Source organism: Carettochelys insculpta, chromosome 25, assembly GCF_033958435.1.
Source record: "Carettochelys insculpta isolate YL-2023 chromosome 25, ASM3395843v1, whole genome shotgun sequence".
Classification (NCBI taxonomy): Eukaryota; Metazoa; Chordata; order Testudines; family Carettochelyidae; genus Carettochelys; species Carettochelys insculpta.
This window is the reverse complement of record NC_134161.1, coordinates 2,197,551-2,219,226: the sequence shown is the minus strand read 5'-3', so window position 1 is coordinate 2,219,226 and position 21,676 is coordinate 2,197,551. Positions and strand designations below refer to the sequence as shown.

At 54.8% G+C, this 21,676-nt stretch overlaps 1 protein-coding gene across 2 annotated transcripts in view; it reads right to left on the bottom strand.

The window, feature by feature from the left end:
* Window positions 1-21,676, bottom strand: part of PCSK7 (proprotein convertase subtilisin/kexin type 7) — a 45,787-nt gene that overhangs the window by 22,369 nt on the left and 1,742 nt on the right. The window contains exons 1-8 of one of the 2 annotated variants that reach the window (XM_074976769.1): window positions 21,054-21,151; window positions 13,836-14,348; window positions 12,904-13,038; window positions 10,573-10,738; window positions 6,498-6,588; window positions 5,370-5,424; window positions 3,934-4,072; window positions 622-722 (exon numbers count right to left, since the gene is read on the bottom strand). In XM_074976769.1, the coding sequence (XP_074832870.1) occupies window positions 622-722; window positions 3,934-4,072; window positions 5,370-5,424; window positions 6,498-6,588; window positions 10,573-10,738; window positions 12,904-13,038; window positions 13,836-14,336 (1,188 nt within the window). In that variant the 5' untranslated portion in view covers window positions 14,337-14,348; window positions 21,054-21,151. Of the gene's footprint in view, window positions 1-621; window positions 723-3,933; window positions 4,073-5,369; window positions 5,425-6,497; window positions 6,589-10,572; window positions 10,739-12,903; window positions 13,039-13,835; window positions 14,349-21,053; window positions 21,152-21,676 lie in introns of those variants that run through there. The other variant, XM_074976770.1, reaches the window with a different exon arrangement.

Sequence of the window (21,676 nt, the reverse complement as noted above, 5' to 3'; positions counted from 1 at the left end):
ATTTGCTTTTCCTCTCCTGCAGACGGAGCTGGGCCAAAGCTAGGAGGTTGGTTAGTTAAGCTAGTGCTGCCTCGAGCTGGGGGTGGCGGCGGGAGGGTATGTACCTGGAGAGACAGGACTGTGGCTTGCAAGCTGCATGTGACTCTTTGAGTGGGGAGAAGCAAGCTGGCCCCCTCTTTGCATTCCCTGGTCCGGTCCCCGGAGGTGCTGGGGACCACATCAGTGGTCTCCTGTCTGCGCTGTGCTCTAGTAGCGCTCAGCTGGGAAGTTACCCCTGTCAGCCTGGGTGAAACCCCGTAACATGGCAGGCAGGGCTTGGGGTGGCCTGTCACTCTGGCGATGTGCCGCCCTGGGGTTACTGGAAGAACACCGACCGCTCGAGTCAGAGCTGCAATAGCAGTGACGGAGCGCAGCAGGGGCCACAATCTGGTCTATTTATTTTGCTGCTCTCCGGGCCAATGAGCAGTCCGGCGGGAGAGGTGCTCAGCCCCTGCCCAGGTCGCTGCTGCAGGCTCAGCTCCCACCTGCTGTGAGCAGGCCCTGGGCTCAGACCACTTGGCAGCAGCTCATGGCCGGGTGAGCAGGGTCGGGAGGGCAGCTGTCGCCTTAGGCACTACTCACAATGCTCCTCATAATCTTGTCCCCGCCGCTAAAGGTCACTGCCAGCATGGAGGCGCACTCCTCTGCGTAGAAGGGCCTGTTCCCCTCCTCGTCCACCGCGCCTGGGGGGAAGCCAAGAAGAACATGTCAGGCCGCAGGGGCTGCTCCCTCTCTCACTCTACCTCCCCGCCGTTCTGCCCCGGGAAACTTCCCAGCCTTCCCTCGGGGCAGCGGTGGGATCGTTCGCCCAGAGAAGCAGAACGCCGGAGACCGCCGTGCTTGCCATGGAGACTGGGTTGCAGGTGGGTGCGCGAAGGCTGGGGGTTCCATACCAGCCCGGCCATGAAAGTGCCACAGAGGAGCGCAGCGCCTGCCAAAAAGCGGCCCAGGACTGACTTCCACACAGGCTTACGCCCGTGCAAGTCTTCTCCGTGCTGGGACCCCGACAAGCTCGTTCTGCCCTTAGTCGCAGCCACGCTGCGCTCTGACCCTGTATGTAGCACTCGCTCCAGGAGGTGTCTGTCAGGCGCCCCCCCCCCGGCTGCTTTCAAACTGCACGAAGGCCAGTTGGTCCCTGGCCCTGTCACGTCCTCCTGGGAAGAGTGGGACCTCGATGCTAGCTGAACGACAGAGCTCGGTGGCTCGGAGCTGACTGGCTCTCACAGTGCCGGGAGGGACCACGGATATGCAGCAACCCGCCGAAGGCACCTACTGGCAGCCTAGCCCGGAGTAGGACTTAGGGAAGAAGATGGGCCAGGAGAGGACCCCTCATGACGTGGCTTGTGAGATGGGCAATGCAGAGGACGTTTCACTTTGGAACAGCGTGCAGCAGCCGGAGGACAGGCCTCCAACCCTTCTGGGTTTGCCCGTCACCAGCTGGCACGCGCCCACATGCGCAACCATCCGGTGTAAACAGCCGGCTCGTCCCTCCTCGGAGAATGCACAGAATGCGTCAAATAAAGCAAATTACGGAACGGGAACTTCCCCAAGGTGGTCTTTGCTCAACACACCAGTCCCCACGATGCATGGGATGCACTGGGGGCACCCGGGCTAGGCTGGACAAGCGAGAGCCAGCACCCAGAGTCCAGGAGTCTAACTTCTGTCCTGCCAGGGACTTCCCCTCTGTCTGCCCTCGTTTCTCCAGCGGGAATAGGGTGGGAAGTGCCCACAGGTGTTACAGCAATTACTGCATGTGAGGAGCTAAGCCCTGGGTTGTTAGAGGGTACCGCAGTGCACACTGCCAGTGTCTGCTTCTGAAACACAGGCCCTGGTGCATTCTGTCACGGCGAGGAGGTGCCGCTGCACAGCCAGGTCGATCCAGGCAGCTGCCTGCAGGCCCAGGTGGCTTTACGTACCACCCCACGAAGGCACTGGGCCAAACAAGGGCTCTGCCTGCCCTCAGGGAAGACGTTTCCACAAGCATTGACCATATTAAGCCTCATTTGAATCTGTGAAATACCAGCAGATGACAAGAAGCAGAGCCCTCAGCCTGCTACCCTGCTCTGCAAATTTTCTCTCCATAGCCTCGTGAGTTTCTGCCCCCACCTCTCCCATCTCCCTCCCCAGGTTACAGAAATACCTTGGCTATTAGACTGAATGGAAAAAGCCCTCCTTACTGCATTTCTCTGGGTTACCATCACTATCAACACTTGGATGTCCTAACCATTAGCTCTTCACAGTCATGAGTCAGCCTCAGCATCTGTGTGACAAAGACAAATTACTCCCATTTTGTAGCCTGGGAAGCAGACGCAGTGCAGGTGGCCTGGCAGAGTCTGCAGAGGAAGCACCGGTGGGTGTTCCTGGTACCCAGCTCTATGTGCCGTTCCTGAGACTGGGGGCTGGCTTCTTGTGGCTAGTTCCCACGCAGGGCAAAGCTGAGCTGTCACCAGCGGGGGAAGTTTCAGCAATACAGCAAACGGGAAAGAAACAAAATCCCCCAATGAAACTGAAATGGGTGTGTGCGTGTGCCGGTAATGGCTATTCCTTCTGCATTCTGCAGCCAGAGCACCGTTTTAATGTGCTTTCTCCCCCCCGGCCCTACAGCAGCTCCACTAAATGGCAGCCATGCATCACTGAATTACGCTTCCTTTGCAGAGCCCGCAGGTCTGCAGGCTGCTGGGGCCCCAGAACTCACAGGGATGGCTGTTATCAGAGGCTGAGTCTCATGGGAGGGGAGGGTGTTAGCAGATAAAACCCTGCACAGCAGGGATGCTGTGGCAACAAAGGCTCAGTGCAAGGGACAAAGCTACTTGTTCAAAATTAATGAGCTACACACTGTTGGTGGTGGCCCAGGGAGCCCATGATTAGACCGCTTCTGCAGTTATTCCCCCATCCCTGCCTCACCAGGCTAAGGAGTATAAAAGTCTAGGATAGAAGCCCAGAGGATGAGCAGTGATCAGACAGGACGGGACGTAACAGCCGTGGCTGACTCTCTCTCCCATGCACTTGCAGAAGCACTTCTCTTCCATCCAAGGATCTCAAAGTGCCTTCCACAGGCAGCTGGGCCTCACGCCTCCCCCTGCCACGCGCTCTGCAGAAGGGCTTCGTAGGATGTGGAATGTCCACGGGGCTGAGACAAACCCTGCTGTCGAGGTCTCCCACAAAAGATCTGCATCCGCCTAGGAGGGTCACTCTAGCAGGGCCCACACCTGTGGGCACAGGAATGGGGGGATTTCCAAGTGGAATGCTGAGGGCAGGAGTTACCCACTGCCTTAGGTAACTGTGCCAGTTTAGCAGGCTATGCCTGCCGATGCCCACTGCCTGCTGGTCAGTTCCTTGCATGCCAGTCTGCCTCCGGGGCCTGGCTTGCTGCAGGAGACATGAATCTGGGCTTTGGCAAAGCCCTGAATCACTCATTCGGGTCCTCGCTCTGTGACTTCTCACTGAACAGCCGCCGTTTGGTAGGGTTTTGATCGCTGCCTGATCGCTGTCGGGGGCAAACAACTGTGACAGAGACAGGGACGTTACGGGAGCGACTGCAGCAAGGACAGGAGGTAAAACTAGACCCAGACGTATTTTCCCAGGGTTGGCGGCTCTACAGAAGGAGCTTCTTTCTGCTTCCTGTTTCCCAGACTTTACCACCCCCTCCACAGCTTCTGCCCGAGCGAAGCGGGGCCAGGCGTTCCCTTCCGAGGGAAAGAGTCTTCATTCCCCTCTTTAAAACCAGCTTGGCACAAGGGTTTCCGCCGCACACCCGTGGGCGCCCATAGCTGGCGCCAGCAGCCAGAGGGATGGCGTGCACAGAGCTCTCTGATTTCAGACCCCTTCCAGGCCCGCAGTGCTGATCAAACCCCAGTGCCCCAGAGTGGGGCGGGGTCAGCACACAGCCCTTACCGATCGTGACTGTGTAGATGGAGTTGGCGTAGCCGTCGTAGTTGCAGTTGTCATTGTGTTGCCCTCCATTGCCGCTGGCCACTACGAAAATGCTTCCGAAGCCCCTGCGGCCAGCAATCACCCCGTGTTGCAGGGCAGCCTGGGGAAGAGCACACGTGCACATGTTACTGCTCCGAGGTGAGTCCACAGGGTTCCCTCTGTCCAGGCTCAATTAGAGCCAGCAAGCTTAAAGCCCCAGCTCTGCGCACTGCCCTGCTGAACCCAAGGCCTTTTGCAAAACATTTCCACCAGCAAATGGGGGCAAGTTCAGACTTGGCGTAAGAGGATAAAGCTCTGCTGACACCAACAGATGTGCTCACCCCAGGTCAGAACTCAGCTAACCCAGTCGGCATTACAGCCCCTTGCCTGTAGTTCTCAGCTTTGCCTCTGTTGAGCTGAATTACATCCAGCTTTCTTGCAGTCTCCCTGCAGTTTCAGCTGGAGGAGGTAGCCTGTCGTAAACCTGTTACTGTGGAACATTGAGGGACTCCACCAGCAGCTCTCTGCTCCAGCCCAGAGGTGGCCGCACTTCCAAAGGTGCTTGCAGAGACCTTAGTAGAGTTAGTCGCCTGGCCCACTCCCATGAGCACCCCATGTCTGAGAAACTGTGCTCCGGTACGAGAGCTGAAAACAGGCATCAGCATTCTTAGGCCACCATGCCCAGCTCCCAGTGTGACCAGATGCCAGCCATAGCCACTCTGTGCCTCTGTTTAGCCAGCTAGGTAGCAAAGACGATTCCTCCTCCCACCCTGCAGTGGTAAGCGCACACATTGTGTGCTCTGTGGAGGCAGGGAGAAGTAACCCCTAGCTACAGGACGTCTGCCTGCTTTATAATTGTTTTACACCTGCTATGGGTGGTGCGAAGCAAAAGCAGACCCGAAAGCCACTCAGGGCACTGGCAGAGTGCATGCTGGGATCAGCTTTGCTGCGGCAGTGACGCTTGGAGAGAAGGACCACCTACTTTTGCAGCTCCTGCTCTTCTGTGAAACCATCATGCTCACAGACATCTGACCCCTCTGGCGAGCGTACCCCGGCTACGCTAACCCTGTCTGGAAAGCATCTTTCCAGCCCAGTGCCTCTGCCTGTCATCTCCCTAGGCTCACCCTCAGCGACGGGCATGCCTGCGATGGAAGGGGGCAAGAGGCAGACGCTGGTGTAAGTGGAACTCGGCTCTTCTGAGCACCGTCCCCTGGGATCCCAGCTGTTGCCCTATCTGAGGTAACAACATTTCTCCCCACAGCTTGGTGACCTGAAGAGCTACATGCTAGGGTGGCACCAGAGCTTCCTGCCCCAAAGGGCAGCCCCCTCTGGCTCCACACGTTAGGCAAGTCGAAAAGTGCAGGCCACCGCGTTTCCCAGGGACGGGGTCGCCCTGGGGCTGGCTCACATCTTCATACCCTTCCCAGCTGGTGAGGGCCATCCACAGTTTTGCCATCATCATCCGGACCCCAGCTGCGAAGAGAGACACCATGAAAAGACACAGTTGCCTTGGGACGCTCTGTCCAATTCCAGTTTCCTCCTGGCGACAAAAGAAACCCGCGCCACGAGCCCAGCCGGCGAGCCGCTGTCCCAGGGACTAACTCTTAGTAAGCCACATGGGCTGTTTCCTGCTGGTGACAGGTGACACAGCTGCTGAGCAGGGGGCCTGTGCGTCCTCAGCCAGGCCCTGGCTGGCGGTACGGAGCAGCTTGCCTGGGAACACAGGCGTAGGCCTGCATCTCTGGCTGTGCAGGACTCCTGGTGAGGCAGATGGGACAGGAGACACCTGGGAAGTCGCTTTCCAAAAGAGAGGCAGGTCCAAGCCTGACCGCCCTGCTCGGCAGCTGTGTCTGTGGCATGGATTCTTCTGTCGCCAGTGGCTTAATAAAAGCTCAGCCCCACCGCATCCCGGACCAAGGTTCCCAGCACAGCGCTAAGAGCCCCCGGTGCTTTCCATGGGACACAGGTTCGAAGACCAGCGTGGGACTGGGAGGACACAAGCGTGGCCAGCACTCAGAGCAACGTCCCTGGGTGCCTGAGTTCTGCACTTCTGCTTCCGGCCTCCCAGAGGGGCTGGCGTTACCCAACCACCTCGCGGGAGACGCTGGGGCTTCCCAGGCACCCTCACAGCCCTTGAGGACAGGGGTTAGAGATCTGCCAAGCGCTATGGCCTCTCCCCGGCTTTCCCCTTTGCTGGGCCAGACACCAGGAGAACAGCTCTCCCTGTGTAGCTGCTGGTGCCAGACAGTGGGCATGTCCTCAGATGGGCCATGCCTACCAGAAGACATTAACCCATGAGCAGAGGGAGCAACATCCCTCCGGCATTTGAATCTGGCTTAAAGCTAAGCACACAGAAGGCAAAGGTGTTGGGTGGAGCAGAAGGGTGGGAGCTGGTGTGGGGCGCATGGGGGCAGCAGCCCCTTAACACTCAGACACCCCCAGCTCTGATTTTGCCAATGAGCCCCAGGAAAGGAGCCCTGCCTCACCCGCACTCAGGGCAGCGGCGCTGTGTGTTTCGGCAGGACCTGCTCGTGCTCTCGGCTCACCTGCAGCTGTAGATGTCATTGATCTGATAGTGCTTGTTGAAAGCGATGGCCTCCATGCTGTCCGTGAGGGGGCCGTCCAGGACTCGGATGCCTACGCAACAACGGACGGGTAGCGTTACTGTAATGGGCCGAGCGACCTGGAGAAATGGTGCAAGCCAAGTCCTCGACGGGCTCCCAGCAGGGCCATCTGCGGGCCCAGGCTCAGGTTTGGCTGTGCCAGGAGCCAGGCGGTGACCAGAGAGGGAGGCCTGGGACTCAGGCTAGCGCTTGAGTCGAGCTGCAGAGAGGCTCTCTCTGGGCTAGTGACCAGAAGCCTAACAGCTGCCTGTGAAGCAGGAGGTACAGGCAGAGCCCTCGCACCGTGGCCAGGAGAGGCAGAGGTCGAGTCAGCCGGTGTAACGAGAGGGGCTGTAGGAAGCAGCGTCAGGCTGCAGTGGCAATTTGCACGTCCCTGCTCTGACCTTGGGCGCTGCAGTGGGAGGACAGGAAGGGAGGCAAAGGGACGAGAGACAGGCAAAGCCTGGGACCAAGCCGGAGAACACACTTGCACGAGTGGGGCGCAAGCTGGGTGGAAACAGAAGGGTGGACATTGCAGTAGCAGCCAGCTACCCGAGCAACCCAGCCAGCAACCCGAGCTCCATCCCCTTCCCCAGGGTCTCAGCTCAGGGGCCAGCTGGAGCCTCTACCAGCCTGGCAACGCCACCCTGTCGCATGCTCCCATGATGTGAGCTACACTGCCCCGAGTCTGTCTGCACGGGCTGGGCGGCTTGCTCCCAGCAGCAGCACCGATGTCCTGGGGGCTTTTCACTAGGACAGAGGGGTTCTCCAGGCAGCCTGGCCAAATTCCATCCAGACAATTCCATTCTGCCCTGCAGCCCCACTCGAGCATCTCAGCTGGAGGCAGGCTTTGGGAAGGGCTGTGCCATGCACTGTTAAATACTGTTCCACCCCACACACAGCTGTAATTCAGCAGTGGGCAAAATGATCCCATGATGTATAGATTGCTAGTAATTAGCAGCCCTTTATGGCAGCAGCGGATGGGTATCTGCTCCATAGATTAATCATTAAAGGTGTCTAAATTGCAGGACCACCAGATTTCTGTGGTCAAGACACTGAGAACTTCACAGTAGAGTGACCCTGACTAAAGAGACTGGACTAAAAGCAAATGAAAGCTTAATCCAGAGACATGTTTTCTGCAGACAAAGGGCTTTGCACCACGTTTTAGGCTTGCAATCAACGGTACTACGTTACAAATGGAAACCAGGCCTACGCCTCACCTAAAATCGCGATCGCAGAGGAAACGCCCACCAGTTTCTGCTCCAGGGAGCACCCTATAAGTGCCTTATTGACTGCTGCAGGGGAATATACCCCAAACAAGTCGAATGAAGGCAGCACCGGCACTGCATAACTCCCAGCTGTCTGAAATCCAGCCAGCCCCTTGCACCAAGCCACAGGCGGTCTCAGGGCTGTAAGTGCATCCTTGGCAGAGGCAGACATCCTCTGTCCCACCCCTTAGCCCGAGGCTGCTGCTTGTTCCCACGGTGCTTGAACTGTACCCAATTCACAGACTCAGGCGTAGGTTCAGAACGTGCTTTATCGAGCTCAGATCAGTCCCTACACAAATTCCCAAGGAATGAACTGAGAGTGCCTCTGGGTTCCCCTCCTCTTGTCCCTCCGATCCATGTGATTTTATGGCAATGCCTCACACTACCTCCTTGTGTCTGGGAACAAAATCTGTCTGCTGGACCCGATTTAATTCCTACACGGACACTTTGCCCACCTACAGCACTAGCCACCCGCAGATCTACCTCAATGCACGGGAGAGACACACAGTGACACGCTTACCTCCTCTGCAAGGGACAGAGCCTCATTTCACCAGTGGGGAAACTGAGGCTCGGAGAAAAGACATGTCTTTTCGGCACTCACCGTGACAGAGCTGGGATTAGACCCTCCCGACGCCCAGCCCCAGGGTTTCACCCTGCTCCACTTTCTGACGGCAGCAACGAAAACCGAGCCGATGCAGCCAGCCAGGCCATGCCTGCTGCAGAGGGGCCTTGCTGCAGTGCTCACTCACCGAGGGGCTGCACAGGAACCACCCAGGGCAGGGGAAACTGCTCCAAGAAACAGCACAAAGTAGCCATGCAGCACAGCTGCATTTTAGTTTCTCACTGTCCCTGGTCTCCCTGTCCATGGGACATGTGGATTCATGCTACGGGGAGCAGCACCACCTGCTGGACAGCACGACCCACAGGTCTATGTCACTGACAGCATCCTGCGGGCATATCTGTACTGTCCCGTATCAGCTACCGACTCAGGACCCTGGCTTGGACTGCAGGGATACACAACATCAGCAGAGAGGCCAGGCTCTTTGACCCTGCCCCTTGCAGGGCTCGGCTCTCTCAGCTCTCACTGAAATCAGTAACAACAAGAAGTCCTGTGGCACCTTATAGACTAACAGGTATTTTGGAGCATAAGCTTTCGTAGGTAAAGATCCTCTTCGTCAGATGCATGAGTGGGGTGGGGTTCAGAGAAGGATTTAAAGAGGGGGTCTCAGAAAAGGGGAGGGCCAGAGCTGACATGGTCTATTCAGTCAGGCTGGATGTGGCCCATTATCAGCAGTTAATGTAGAGGTGTGAACCCCAAGAGAGGAGAAACTGCTTTTGTAATGGGCCAGCCACACCCAGGTTCTGTTCAATCCTTGGTTGATGGAGTCAAATTTGCAAATGAATTGCAGCTCTGAAATTTCTCTTTGCACTTTATCTTTGAAATGTTTTGTTGTAGGACTGCTGCTGAAATCAATAGGCATCCAGGTGGTTTCAGTACCTACTAAAAAGGGTAAAGCCAAAGGGTAAAGCCAACAGGAACTGTTTCCTTGGTTTTGCAGAGAACATGTGTCCAGCCAGGCCTGTGCACATAGTGTCTGCAGAAATGGAGGGCCAGGTGAATGTCAGGCTCGGCCAGGGATGGTCACTGCTTCATTTTGCAGGGATGGCCTGGTATGGAAAGGGCTGCAGGGAACTGAACTACTTAGGATGCACAGCTGCACCAGAGCACGTGTCTACTCAAGACTCACTTCTGTCCAAACAGGAGGCTTTTGGCCCCTGTTTGTGAGTGGAAAGCACCAATGCCCAGGGCGAGATGCACCAGCCGCCTTACAGAGACTCATTCTGCGGCACAGCCTCTTTCAAAGCTGAACAGAAATCAGACTTCTCCAAACCACAAGGCGAGTCAGTTGCGCTGACTGCTCATACCACTTTCCTGGACATCTGCCCAAGACCACAGGGGAGTTGCCATAGGACAGAGGTCGACAACCAAAATAGCAAGAAGAGTTGGTTTTTTTTCAATTCGGTAAAAAGACCCAGTAACTCAAGAGCTGCAGTGCAGGGGAATACGAGACAGTCCTTCACAAGTACAATGTCAAACCCGACTTTTCGTAAGCCCTATTTTAAGACCAGTGCACACGCGATTTGTGATGCTATACGTATTTAGTGCAGGATGCTCACAAACTTCTGACAGATCCTACTTCTGCACACTTCACGCATGTGTTTGTCTGCCTTGCACTCTCACAGCTCGTCTCTCTCTGGAGGGCGTTGGGGGAGTTATCCAACGTTTCAAGAGCACATCTCATTTGCGATTTAGATATGAGTTGTTCATTTTTGGGCTTTTAGACATTCACCGTTTATCAAAAATAATCCGGAGGGTTTGGTTTGTTCCTTTATAATTGCAGCGTCAGGAGTCGCAAAGACATCCTTAAAGCGACGCTTGCAGCTCTGGAGGCACAGGTTGCAGACCGCTGCCATAGGCAGTAAGGGAGCGGGTGGAATTGGGAACCAATGGAGGGTGAAGGTGACAAGGTTTTAGAGGCGGACACTTTGGTGCAGGGCAAGGATGGCAACTCAGAGAAGCTTCCCTAGCACAAGCCTAACTCACACACATAGGGGACAGCCAGTCTAGCAATGCAGACACAGGTCCAATCCAAAGCCAGCTCACCCAACCCCATGCCCGTGAGCCAGGGGACAATGCAGAGCAGTGAGCACTGGAAAGGCACTGCACTCAGCATGCAGAGGTGACATACCTGCAATGCGGCTGCCATAGGCAACTCCCACAGCACAGAAGCTGTTGTTTGGCACAGCTGCGATTTCCCCAGCACACCGGGTCCCATGGTGGTTCCCATTTTCTGCGTCAGCGTGGGGCGAAGGGTCAGGGTCATTGGAGTTCAAGTCATAGCTGCCTTCAGGGCTCTGAAACAGACCCACAACCATAGCTTAGAGGTCTCCTTCCTTTGGAGAAAGTACAATTTAATATCATCTTAATAGGTCTGGAAAGCCAGGGCTGAATGCCTGGAGAATGCAGAGGCAGGGTGCTTCTGAGTGGGGGCCAGTCCCCCTTCTTTATTGCCATGGAAGGATACCAGCAGAACTGACCATGGATTCCTGACAGGCAGTGGAATGGTGGGGCTAAATTTAAAGGGATTTTAGTATCTAGAAAATAGGCCCTCCCGCTCCCAGACAGCAGCCCAGGATTCCCCAGCAGCGTCCCCTGCAGCTCCGCTTTTAAGTGCTTCTGCTTCTCTGATTGCCAGCTTCTTATTTACACCTGCAACGACCAGGTGTACTTGAGGCCTGTGGTTTCCATTTCTCTCTTCATGCAGAGACTGGATATGGCAACACAGAGCTGTCTGGCCTTGGCCAGGGCACTTGGCACAGGAACCAAAGGGGTCCGTGTTTCATTTGTCTTGAGATTTTATGGGTGTCTTCCTCACCGCTGCTGGGACATTCATCCCTGCCCCTATAGCTGCTCTCTGCCCAGCCTGCCTGTACAGACTGGGAACGTCTCCAGCGCTGAAAGCCAGAGGCCCCTCTGCACAGCTGAGAGACACAACAGAAATCCCTGCAGACAAAAGCAAGGTGACCTTGTTGCACCCTGGAGTGGATCAGGGAGCAAACATGTGGTACCCAAAACTGGGCCAGCTACTAAGCCAGGGAGGACTAAGGACCCACCAGTTTGGCAGAAAGCAGCACATTTATTACACTGATAACTAAGCTCAAGAAAAGGGGGAAGGAGATCACATTCGCACTGGCACATTCATACTCACGCTCCCAGGCATGGGGATGGCAGGAGCTCCCAGGACAGACACAGCACTGGGAACAACGGAGGAAAGTGTTCCCGAGGCAGGACGGATTACGACGCAGCCGACCACTGGCCGGATTAAATGCAATGCGGCCGACCCCTGGCCAGACTGCTGGGGCGAAGGGCCTTCCCGAAAGGTGCAATCTTGTGAGCATGCTCCTGAGCGTCTGGCTCCTTCCCCTATTAAGGACCTGCTCCTCCTGGTCTGTGGCTAGAAGTGACTTGGCCATGTCTGGTTGGTCAAACCCCACCTCGGGCAGTGTCCATGCATGGGGCATGTGATTGCTGCCTGATCCGAGTCCCTGCCGTATTGATGCTGAGCGTCCATGCTTATTGCTGCCTCATCAAGGTCCCAAACCTTTGTCTCCCTGGGATCAGCCAGCTGCTCAGCCAGCCCATTCATGTCCACACACATTCCAGGAGAGGGTGGAGGGAAAGCCACCTCCTAGGCATTCAATGAGAAAACAAAGGGGGAGGTACAACAGGTGTTTTAGACAGATCACTGCTGCTCCAGCTCTGCCTCCGCAGACCAGGAAAAGCTCCTTCCCGGTGAGCAGCCCTGGCTCTGCCTCGCTGATTATGGGAGCAGCTCATAAGATCTCCAGACGGACACCTCCAACACTTGTGCACTGTGCAGCTGGGGTCACCCGGCCCAGCAGGCTCTAGATACCTGCCCACTGGAGACACATGCCGGGCCTTTCTGCTACTGCAGCCAGAGCGGGAAAGCCCCAGACTCCATTCCCCGTCTCACCCACTCCCCGTGACAAGGAGGGACCATGGGAGAGGAGGAGTTCCAGTGACACAATAGAGAACGGCGGGTGGATTAAAAGTGCTGCTGCAAGGACGACGTGGCTGCCAGGTGCAGTGGAGCTACAAGGGGAAGAGCGAAAGCAGGAGAACGAGCGAGGAAAGGAAAAGGATGGCAGTGGGGGCAGTTATGGAAAGACCCTCAGGCTCCATAAGGGGAGAGAAAATGTGGAGTCTGGGACCCCCAGATTTCACTACAAAGGATCCACTCTGGCAGCTCAGCCATACAATCTTCCCGTGTCTCTTCGCGGAGCCGCCCCAGCAGCCCAGAGAAGGGCAGAAAGGGCTGGGGGGCAACAGAGTGGCTGGGCACTCACTCTGCAGCTACGGACCACGTTCTGGGTTTCCATAAGCCACGTCTGTCTGCACCCAGGCTGCCCCCTGCACCGGGCAGCTGTGGCCGATTTGCTGGTTGTACCTCCCACCTGGCTGGGGCATCCCACTCCAGAGTCAGGGGTGCGGTACTCACGTAGTTTGGCTGTATGTCTTTGACCGTGTGCTCCACGCCATCATCCACGACCACAACGGTCACGCCACGGCCCGTCACGTTCCGCTCCCACACGCCCGTCACGTTGATATCCTTTCCCGGGCTCTTCTGGTTGTTCTGTGTGCCAGCAGAAAGCAGGGAGGTGAGCACAAGCAGAGCCGGCGCAGCGGCTGGGGAAGGAGGGCCAGAGCATACAGGGATGCCAGCTCCCAGATAGACTACGGGGCATTGGCTCTCAGGTGTTGCTTAGGGGAGGGCTTGACGTAGGCGCCTGGATATGCAAGAAGTCTCAGGACAGTCAGTATGGGCCTGACTTTCAGAGACAACGAGCATCCAGAGATGGAGCTGGAGAACCCACGTTAACAGCTTTGAGCGCTCAGCACTCTCACAAATAATGAACAGCTGGTCTTACGCTGGTGCCTGTTCCCTGCAGAAGCAGGAGGCTCAGGAACTTCCACACCAGGGTGAACCGTGGGGCCTTGCTTCTGCACAAAGCTGTGTCTGGCCCCTGCTCCCTCCCTGTTCCAGTAGGAATCAGGACAGGGCAGCTTCAGCCGGAGCACTCTCCCCGCCCCACCGCTTGCCGCTTTGATTTCCAGTGAGCGTGCTGCTGGTGGAAAGGCGCTGGACTCCCAGCCCTAGGAGATTACAGAATGCAGAGCATTCTCCTGCCCTGGGGAACCACCCCCAGGGATGGGACACAGGCTCTCTGCCCAAGCTGCCCAACATGCCAGGCAGGAACCTGGGCCAAACAGTCTCTGCTTCTAGGAGTCTGTTGATGGGAGAAATCCCTTCGGATCTGCAAGGGGCTGTTCTCCCTCCCCCCGTTTCCTAGCAAACCCCAGGGCTGGCTCTGCAGCTGCCTGGCGTAATAGCATGATCCCACAATGGCTAGCAGGGGCCCCGACGCTCACCAGGTGCCACTGTTCGGGGTATTTGGGGTCATTAAAGAGCAGGCTGCGTTTGGAGCGCTTCAGAAGCCTCTGCTCCGAGTGCCACTGAACGCTGTCATGCTGTGCAAATAAAGCCTCCATCGATCTCCTTATTGCTGCAGGCCCACCCTCAGGGCGGCCACTTGCTTGGTGAGCGAAGAGGTAATGGCCTTTTAACTCCCCGATCCTGCCCAGGTTCACCAGGCCTCCCATCCTGGCCAGTTCGTCTGCCTGTCGCTGCAGGTCCTCCTCGTGGGAGGACGACCCCTCCGGCACAGTTAGCTGCACAGCCCAGGTTAACTCTCCAGGGCCTGGAGCCGTCGCCTGGGTTCTAGCCGTGGGGTTGAGTTCTGTCCCGTGCACAAGTCCATTTGGCATTAGCAAGGGAATCCAGGCTGGAACCAGCCAAAGGCACGTGTGGATAAACAGTGTGGCCTCCATGACAGCACTCCATAGTGGTCCCTTTCTCCTCCAATGCGGCATCAGACAAGCGGGCTGCAGAAGGCAAGCACTGAGCATGAGAGCCCTTCCCACACACCCCATGGAATGCAGGCTGGGCTTGGGGGCGTCCCCCCCCACCTATTGGAGTGAACAGCCAAAAAGTCCCACATCCCTCTGGAAACCTCACCCTGCAAATGGAGCCAGGTCTCTGCAAACCCTTTGGGTCCGGCAAGGGCAACTGCAGGCTCCTAAGGGAAGGAATGGCCACGTGTTGGCAGAAGCAGTTTGTGTGCTGATTCTCACTGAGTTAGTTTCTTTTTCAGCAATGTTAGATTTGAAACTGAATACGCCACGCCCAGCCTCGGAGAAAATATCCTGTCCTCTAGCAACCACAAACCCATTGCGAGCGAGTGACATTACTGCCTGCCAGACAGGGCAGATAAAGCCTCTTGTATCCTGGGATCACTGACTGACGGGCATATTCAAACCGAGGCTCAACATGGAAACAAGTCTCTGGCCTTGGATTTCCTTCTGAATGCCACTGAATGGCAGAACAAAAGAACAGCCCATTTCCTCCTCGGGCTCTGCTCAGACAGCCATGCCCAGACTGCACTGCAGGGAAGAGGCGTGAGAGTAACCACATCAAGCTGAACACAGCTCTCTGCTCACGTCAACTGGCCACATTTGGGATCCAGATCCGTCTTGGAAAGTCGCCTTGCTCACGTCTCTAGCCTGGGCGCAGCATAAGGAACCTGCCTTCCTCGCTGGTGTCAGGGATTTTTATCTCTAGGACATAATCGCCCCCGTGTGTCAGGGGAAACAAGCCTCTGGCTGAGGTAAAATCTATACAGGGACATGGGCAAACTAAGAGCTTATAGGCCGCCATTTTGTGGCCCCACTACCAGTCATTTTGAAGCACGTGGCTTCCCCGGTAACTTGAATCCATGCAGCTAGGATCCAAACGGAGCCCTCTGATTGGTCGAAGGGAGCGGGCTTCTGCCGGCTTCCAGAACCTTCGGCCAAGAGAGAGGACCTAGTTGAAAACCGTGAACAGAATCATGAATATTAAATCAGCTAATGAATCATGCATGAGAACACCAAATAAAAGGCGGCGCAGCACAGCACTCAGTGTCAGTCTGGGGGGTCTGCCTGCCTGAGAAAATCTAAGAAGCCTTTTCGAAGAGCTCCTGTCTTTCCAAAGAGCTTCTAAATCACTACCAGCACTGCCCAGCAAGGTTAGCCTGCTGTGGTGACAGTGTGCTTGAGTTTTACTTCAGCAGTCCTGAGGTGGATCAGCTGGGTGGCGAACTGGCCTCACCCCTAGGGAGAGGTACTGCGTACCCAGTTAGTGAGACCCAGAGCCTGCCATCAGTAGCAGCGTCTTTCTCCTGCCACACCACCGCACTCAAGCCGCCCACCAATCATTCAATTGGACTGGACAACCAATTGGATTTGACTAACAACCTGGACTGGACATCAGACGTGTAAAACCAATAGGGTCTTTGGTTTAGCTGGGTTCCACATAAGGCCCTATACCATTACTTATAAACATTGGTAGGCACCAGGACCCCTTACAGGGGAGTGAGGGACCATAACCCTTGCTGTGCCGTTCCTTGACAGGGGAGGGCAGTGCCTGGGGGCCTGACCCCACATGGCTGGGCCTATTCAGCCTATGCTGTATTATAAGCCACACTTGGTTAAAAGGCGTTTAAGTTATGTTATAATGAGTGTTAGCAGTTAGTTAAATATAATAATAGTCTGTTTAGTTATCTTGTTACTTGTATAGACTGTATAATGTTTAAAAAAAAGTAAGGAATAAGTACTTCCCTTCTATTGTTCCCTCACATATCTCTCCTGAGCGGGCAGAAGCCCTGGGACAAGGCTGGGGTTAAGGAGCCGACTGAGAATAAAGAGACCCGGCAGCTTCCACCACTGGCCACTTGGGCTGGGTGTAGCGCCCCGGCCCAGACTCCCTTCCCTTCCTCCTACCTCCTCTCTAACAACTATACTTTCCTTTGAGGATTGATAAAGTTAATACTGCTGGATCCCAGGATGGATCATGCAATTACAATAGTAAGTTAAAATATAGTTAAGATTAGAGTTAATGAACTGGTTTATGTGTTTACTTTATTGTTGTTGTGTTTTTGCATGTTATATTTTATACCTGTGTTGGTTCATTCTCTCCCTGATTGGGTGCCTGCCTGCTAGGGGGTGAGCGGACCTTAGGCGGATTTCCATTGCTCCCCAAGTGACTGCGTTGCTCCTCCTGCCGGTAGGTGGTGGGACTCCCCCTTCTTCGAGGACCCTGGGTTCTGGCCCCGGCTCGCCCGCACTTTAATTGGCCACTAAGTCGCAGGGGGAAACCACCGGGCACTGTTAGCTGGGATCTGACTCTCACCTGCTTGTAACTTGAGGCACCACTTTAAGAGCCACAGCTAAGAATCTGAGTTTGAAACTTGGCACTGAAGGACAGGCCCACTTCACACAGGAGTGGGAACATTCACATCACCCGCCGACCCTTGCAATCCCTTGGACCAGGGCACTAAAGTCACTAGTGATACACCCCCAACACCAGTAATTTAGTTGTTAACAATTACACAAGAGCTTCCCCTACTCAGGTTACAAGCACGTGAAATAAGTCAGTGAGGTGTTTGTTCTGTCACGCCCCATTAGCAATTAACAATTAGAAAAATAAACTCCAGCCTATCGTGAAAAGGGAACATGGCTGTGACTGGCTCTTTGCTTCTGGCTCATTAAAAAGTGCAATGGAGAGAAGAGAGCTCACACAGATGAATTGTCAAAGCTTAGTTTCTGCAGTGGACAAATTAGACAGAGGAGCTGCTGCTGGGTGGCACTTCATTGTCCCCTGAATTCCCTTATGAAGTGCTGTGCCACAGGAGCCAGATGCTTGGAAGGGGATTTCTGTAGAAGTCAATTGTCACTGGAGGCCAAAGCCAAGCTGCTCCTAAAACTATTGCACTAGCAGCTGAGTCAGAAATGGTTTTCAGAGTTCATGGTTCAGCTGCCTTTCCCAAGCACCCCCTTTAAGCTCTGGGCAGCACAGCCTCTGCAAAAACCAAACAGAACAGAACAGTTGGACTATCTAGTCTGGTATCTGGGTTTTGGCAGTGGCCAGTGGCAGGTGCTCCAGACAGAATGAAAAGACCAGGCAATCATCAAACAATCCACCTTGTTCCTGCTGATCTTGGCTAAGAGCCATTCAAGGATCTACTCTCTGTGAGCTCTCTCTTTTTGAATCCTATTATAATTCTGGTCTTCACAAAACCCCCTGGCATTGAGTTCCACAGGTTGGATAGGCCTTGCATGAAGTAGTATTTGCTTATGTTTCTTTTAAACTGGCTGCCACTTAATGTCAGCCGGGGAGCCCTGGTTCTTGTCTTATGTCTCCTGCCTCAGTTTCCCTTTCCATCTCAAGTCTTTCAGATCAACTTTCAGTACTTCCCATTAGCACAGGGAGTGACAAAATCACAACCCCGCCGCAGGCACCACTCCAAACCAACCAGCTGTGTTAGATCAGGAGCCAGGGACTAGAACTCCTGGGTTTCCTTTCCAGCTCTGCCACGCTGCAACAAGAGGGTTAGGGAGCCTTGAATTTTTTCCACAAGGAGTCCTCAGAAGTCTCCGTGATGGGATTTATTTAATACCTAGTTAGTCAGCACATAATAGAAACAACAGAGTCTGTGAGAACGATTCCTACAACCTGACTCAGCCAGCCTCTGCTCTTCACCTGTTCCATTAACCTGCAGACAGCCCAGCACAGACATACCCAAGGCTGCTGGAAGTTTGTTCCTATTGGCTCCCCTTCTCTTAGAAGACTTAGATTCCTTTTTGTCTGTTTCCAGACTTTATTATATTGCATAATTTTTCAACTGCATAGTCAACCGTCGCTGCTTACTTGTTTTTGAATTCCTATCTACTGCAGCTAAGATGCGGCTTGCTCAGTCAAAACAGCGGGATGTTGTGTCAAAGCTTATTTTTATGAACAGTTTTAGTAAACTGGTAACTTTCCCCTTTTTTTCGTTTCAGCAAAGCATTCTGGCGACTGACTTGTGAGACAAACTATGAGGCCTGCAAGAAACTGGGCTATCAATTACATTCGTTAGTCACTTACCCTTAGTTTCCCTAGCTATAAAATGGGAATAATATTTATTCACCCTACACAGATTTTGACCCTTAGTTAACTTCTGTGAAATGCTTCTTTAATGCATTTAGAAAACACAAACTGTTCTCAATAAATGACTAACTGAGGCAATAACTATCTGCCAAATTACTGGTACAGTAATGAACAGTTTCTTTTTGAAACTCACTGTCAGCCACCTGGAAAGGACTGCTCAGAACTAATTGTTATTATTGAGTTTTACTTATTATTTATCTTCTACGAAATGGTTAGTCTGAAGCAAAGCTATAGTCAATGCTAAGAAAGCAATTGCACAATCTCTCCTTGAGTCATTCGCTTATTATGTTTGAAAAGTTCATGTATGTAGTTCTTTTTGAATATCCACCTGCAAGAATTAGCATTAATGTTCTCTGGTGCATATTACTAACAATCAGAAGTTCCCCCCAAAAGTCTGTATTAGCATATAAGAAGATTTCACTTCTTAGCAGCCTAAAGTCTTCGCTGTTCGGACTTGTGCGCACAGAGAAGTTGTACTCATTATATTACAAAGTTGAATACCACACCTTTTGTTCAGCTAGTGCAACTTCCTGGCACAGACACACCCTTAAAGAGTCGTTATGCCAAAGACCCAGGAAGTATCACTGCACTTCTGTCATGCTCAGGGTTAGTCATGGGTCCCATTTATCCGGTTCAACTGAACATGTTGTTTCTAAACTGTAGGATTTTGTGATGCAGGTTAGAAAAGGAATGCAAGTTGGAACAGGAAGATCTGGGGGTGATTAAGCCAACAACTAAATCTATGACACCATAAGACTAGCCATAATGGGTCAGACCAAAGGTCCATCTAGCCTTGGCAATGCCAGATGCCCCAGAGGGAGTGAACAGAACAGGTAATCATCGAGTCATCCCTCCCTGTCATCCATTTCCAGCCTCTGACGAACAGAGGCCAGGGACACCACTCCTGTCCATCCTGGCCCATAACCTTCCATGAATTTATATCTAGCTCTTTTTTGAACCTGACATTCAAGAAGGTCAAACAGGCCTAGATGTCAGGAGAGGGTGTCATGCCAGGAACTGGAGAGCGTACAAACAGAGTATGAAAGCTCAGAAAGCGGCAGATCAGAGGATTCATTCTATTTATTCGAGGATTCTATTAAATATATTGGAGACTGCAACTGCTAAGTCAGCCCATGGGATACCAACAGCTAGGTTTCTATCGTACTTCACCCTGAGATCTGTTCCCATCAGTCCCTAACAGGTTTATACTTTCATATGACTGATCAGTTTGAAAGAGGAAACTGAGGCTGGTAAACTTCTGAAGACACCAGCTGCTAAAACCTTGTGAAGTTTCCATACTTCCTGACAAGTTAGGGTGCTAGTGAAATGAAGAAACTAGTGTCTGAAGACAGACTCTGACAAAACTACACACAGGCCAGTGAATAATTGTAATGACAATAGAGAGCATTTTGATTTTCCAAGACACCTTATTCTCATATGAGTCCCAAATATTTTACCTGCAGTAATTACGGCTCGCTCTGGGTCACATGAGGGGAAAAGGAGACACAGGGAAGCAAAGTCACACAGCGCAGAGCCGAGCAGGAAAGGAACCCAGAAAGCCTGATTCACAACAGAGGGTCTAGCTATTGGACAGTACTATGCTCCTGTCTCTTTCCATGCCCAAGATATCCTGGGATACAGGAAAGTTCAGCAGAAGAGTGTCTGTACCAGTCTCCTGCACATGGATTAGCAGCTCCAGAAGGGGTGTACTTTGCACTTTCCCAGCACCACCTCCTGAACACACCGGAAGAGATGGTGAGTGCGGACTGGAGCAGGAGGGGAGTTGGGTAAATCGCTCCTTTAAGGGAAGAATGAACAGCTGCCCTGTGTTCTTCGCTCTCCAGGGCAAGGGACTCCTATCTCGCACCTCTGCCAGCGGCCTCAGCCTCCTGCCTCCCTCCCTGTTCCTCCAGCTTCCTGACAGGCCCTGTCCCCCATTCAAGCTTCTCTGTCCAGACAGTCCTTTCCTTTGCTCTCCCCACTTTGTGCCCTTCCCAACCTGCCCCCTCTGCACAGCTCCCTGACCCCTCTCCCCAGCACCCTGCCCCTCCTCATTTCGGCTTCTGAGTCTGTCCTAGTCCCTTTCATCTACCCCAGCACGCCACTCCCTTGGCTGCCCAGGCACCCCACTGCTCTGCCCCGGCAACGCACCCCCTGACTGCCCATGCGCCCCACTGCTCTGCCCCGGCAACGCACCCCCTGACTGCCCATGCACCCCACTTCCCTCCCCTGGCAATGCACCCCGACTGCCCATGCACCCCACTTCCCTCCCCTGGCAACTCACCCCCCGACGGCCCGTGCACCCCACTGCTCTGCCCCGGCAACGCACCCCCTGACTGCCCATGCACCCCACTGCTCTGCCCCGGCAACGCACCCCCTGACTGCCCATGCACCCCACTTCCCTCCCCTGGCAACGCACCCCCTGACTGCCCATGCACCCCACTTCCCTCCCCTGGCAACGCACCCCCTGACTGCCCATGCACCCCACTTCCCTCCCCTGGCAACTCACCCCCCGACGGCCCGTGCACCCCACTGCTCTGCCCCCAGCTGCCCGCAGCCCTCACCGTGCAGGGAGCCTCATGGATCGGGGCGGCTCGGGGCCCTCTCGGTCCCTCCCGGCTCCGGCCGCTCCTCGCCCCGTGCCGCCCGCGCCGGGCCCAGGCTCGACTGCAGCCGATGACAGGTGCGTCACGTCCGCCCGTCCCCGGACCCGCCCCTCGCTCCGCAGCGGCAGGCGCTGGGGGCCGGCCGGCTCCCGGTAGCGCCCGCGGGCTCCCTGCGGCCCCCGCCCGGCCGGGCGCGGCGCGACCCCTCTGCTCCGCCCCGGAGAGCCCGAGCCGCGGGCGCCGGCCCCTGGGACCGCTCGGCATGGCACGTGCTGGCCCGGCCCGGCCCGGCCCCGCCTGGGAGCCGCAAGCACCCGGCCCGGGCACTGCTCCGCGCTGCGTCCGTGCGTGTGACACCCACCCCCGTGCGACACCGAGCAGCGTGTGCGTGTGCCACAGCCGAGCAGTGCCCAGCAGTGTGTGTGCGTGTGTCACAGCCGAGCAGTGCCCAGCAGTGTGTGTGTGTCACAGCCGAGCAGTGTCCAGCAGTGTGTGTGCTTGTGTGTCACAGCCGAGCAGTGCCCAGCAGTGTGTGTCACAGCCGAGCAGTGCCCAGCAGTGTGTGTGTGTCACAGCCGAGC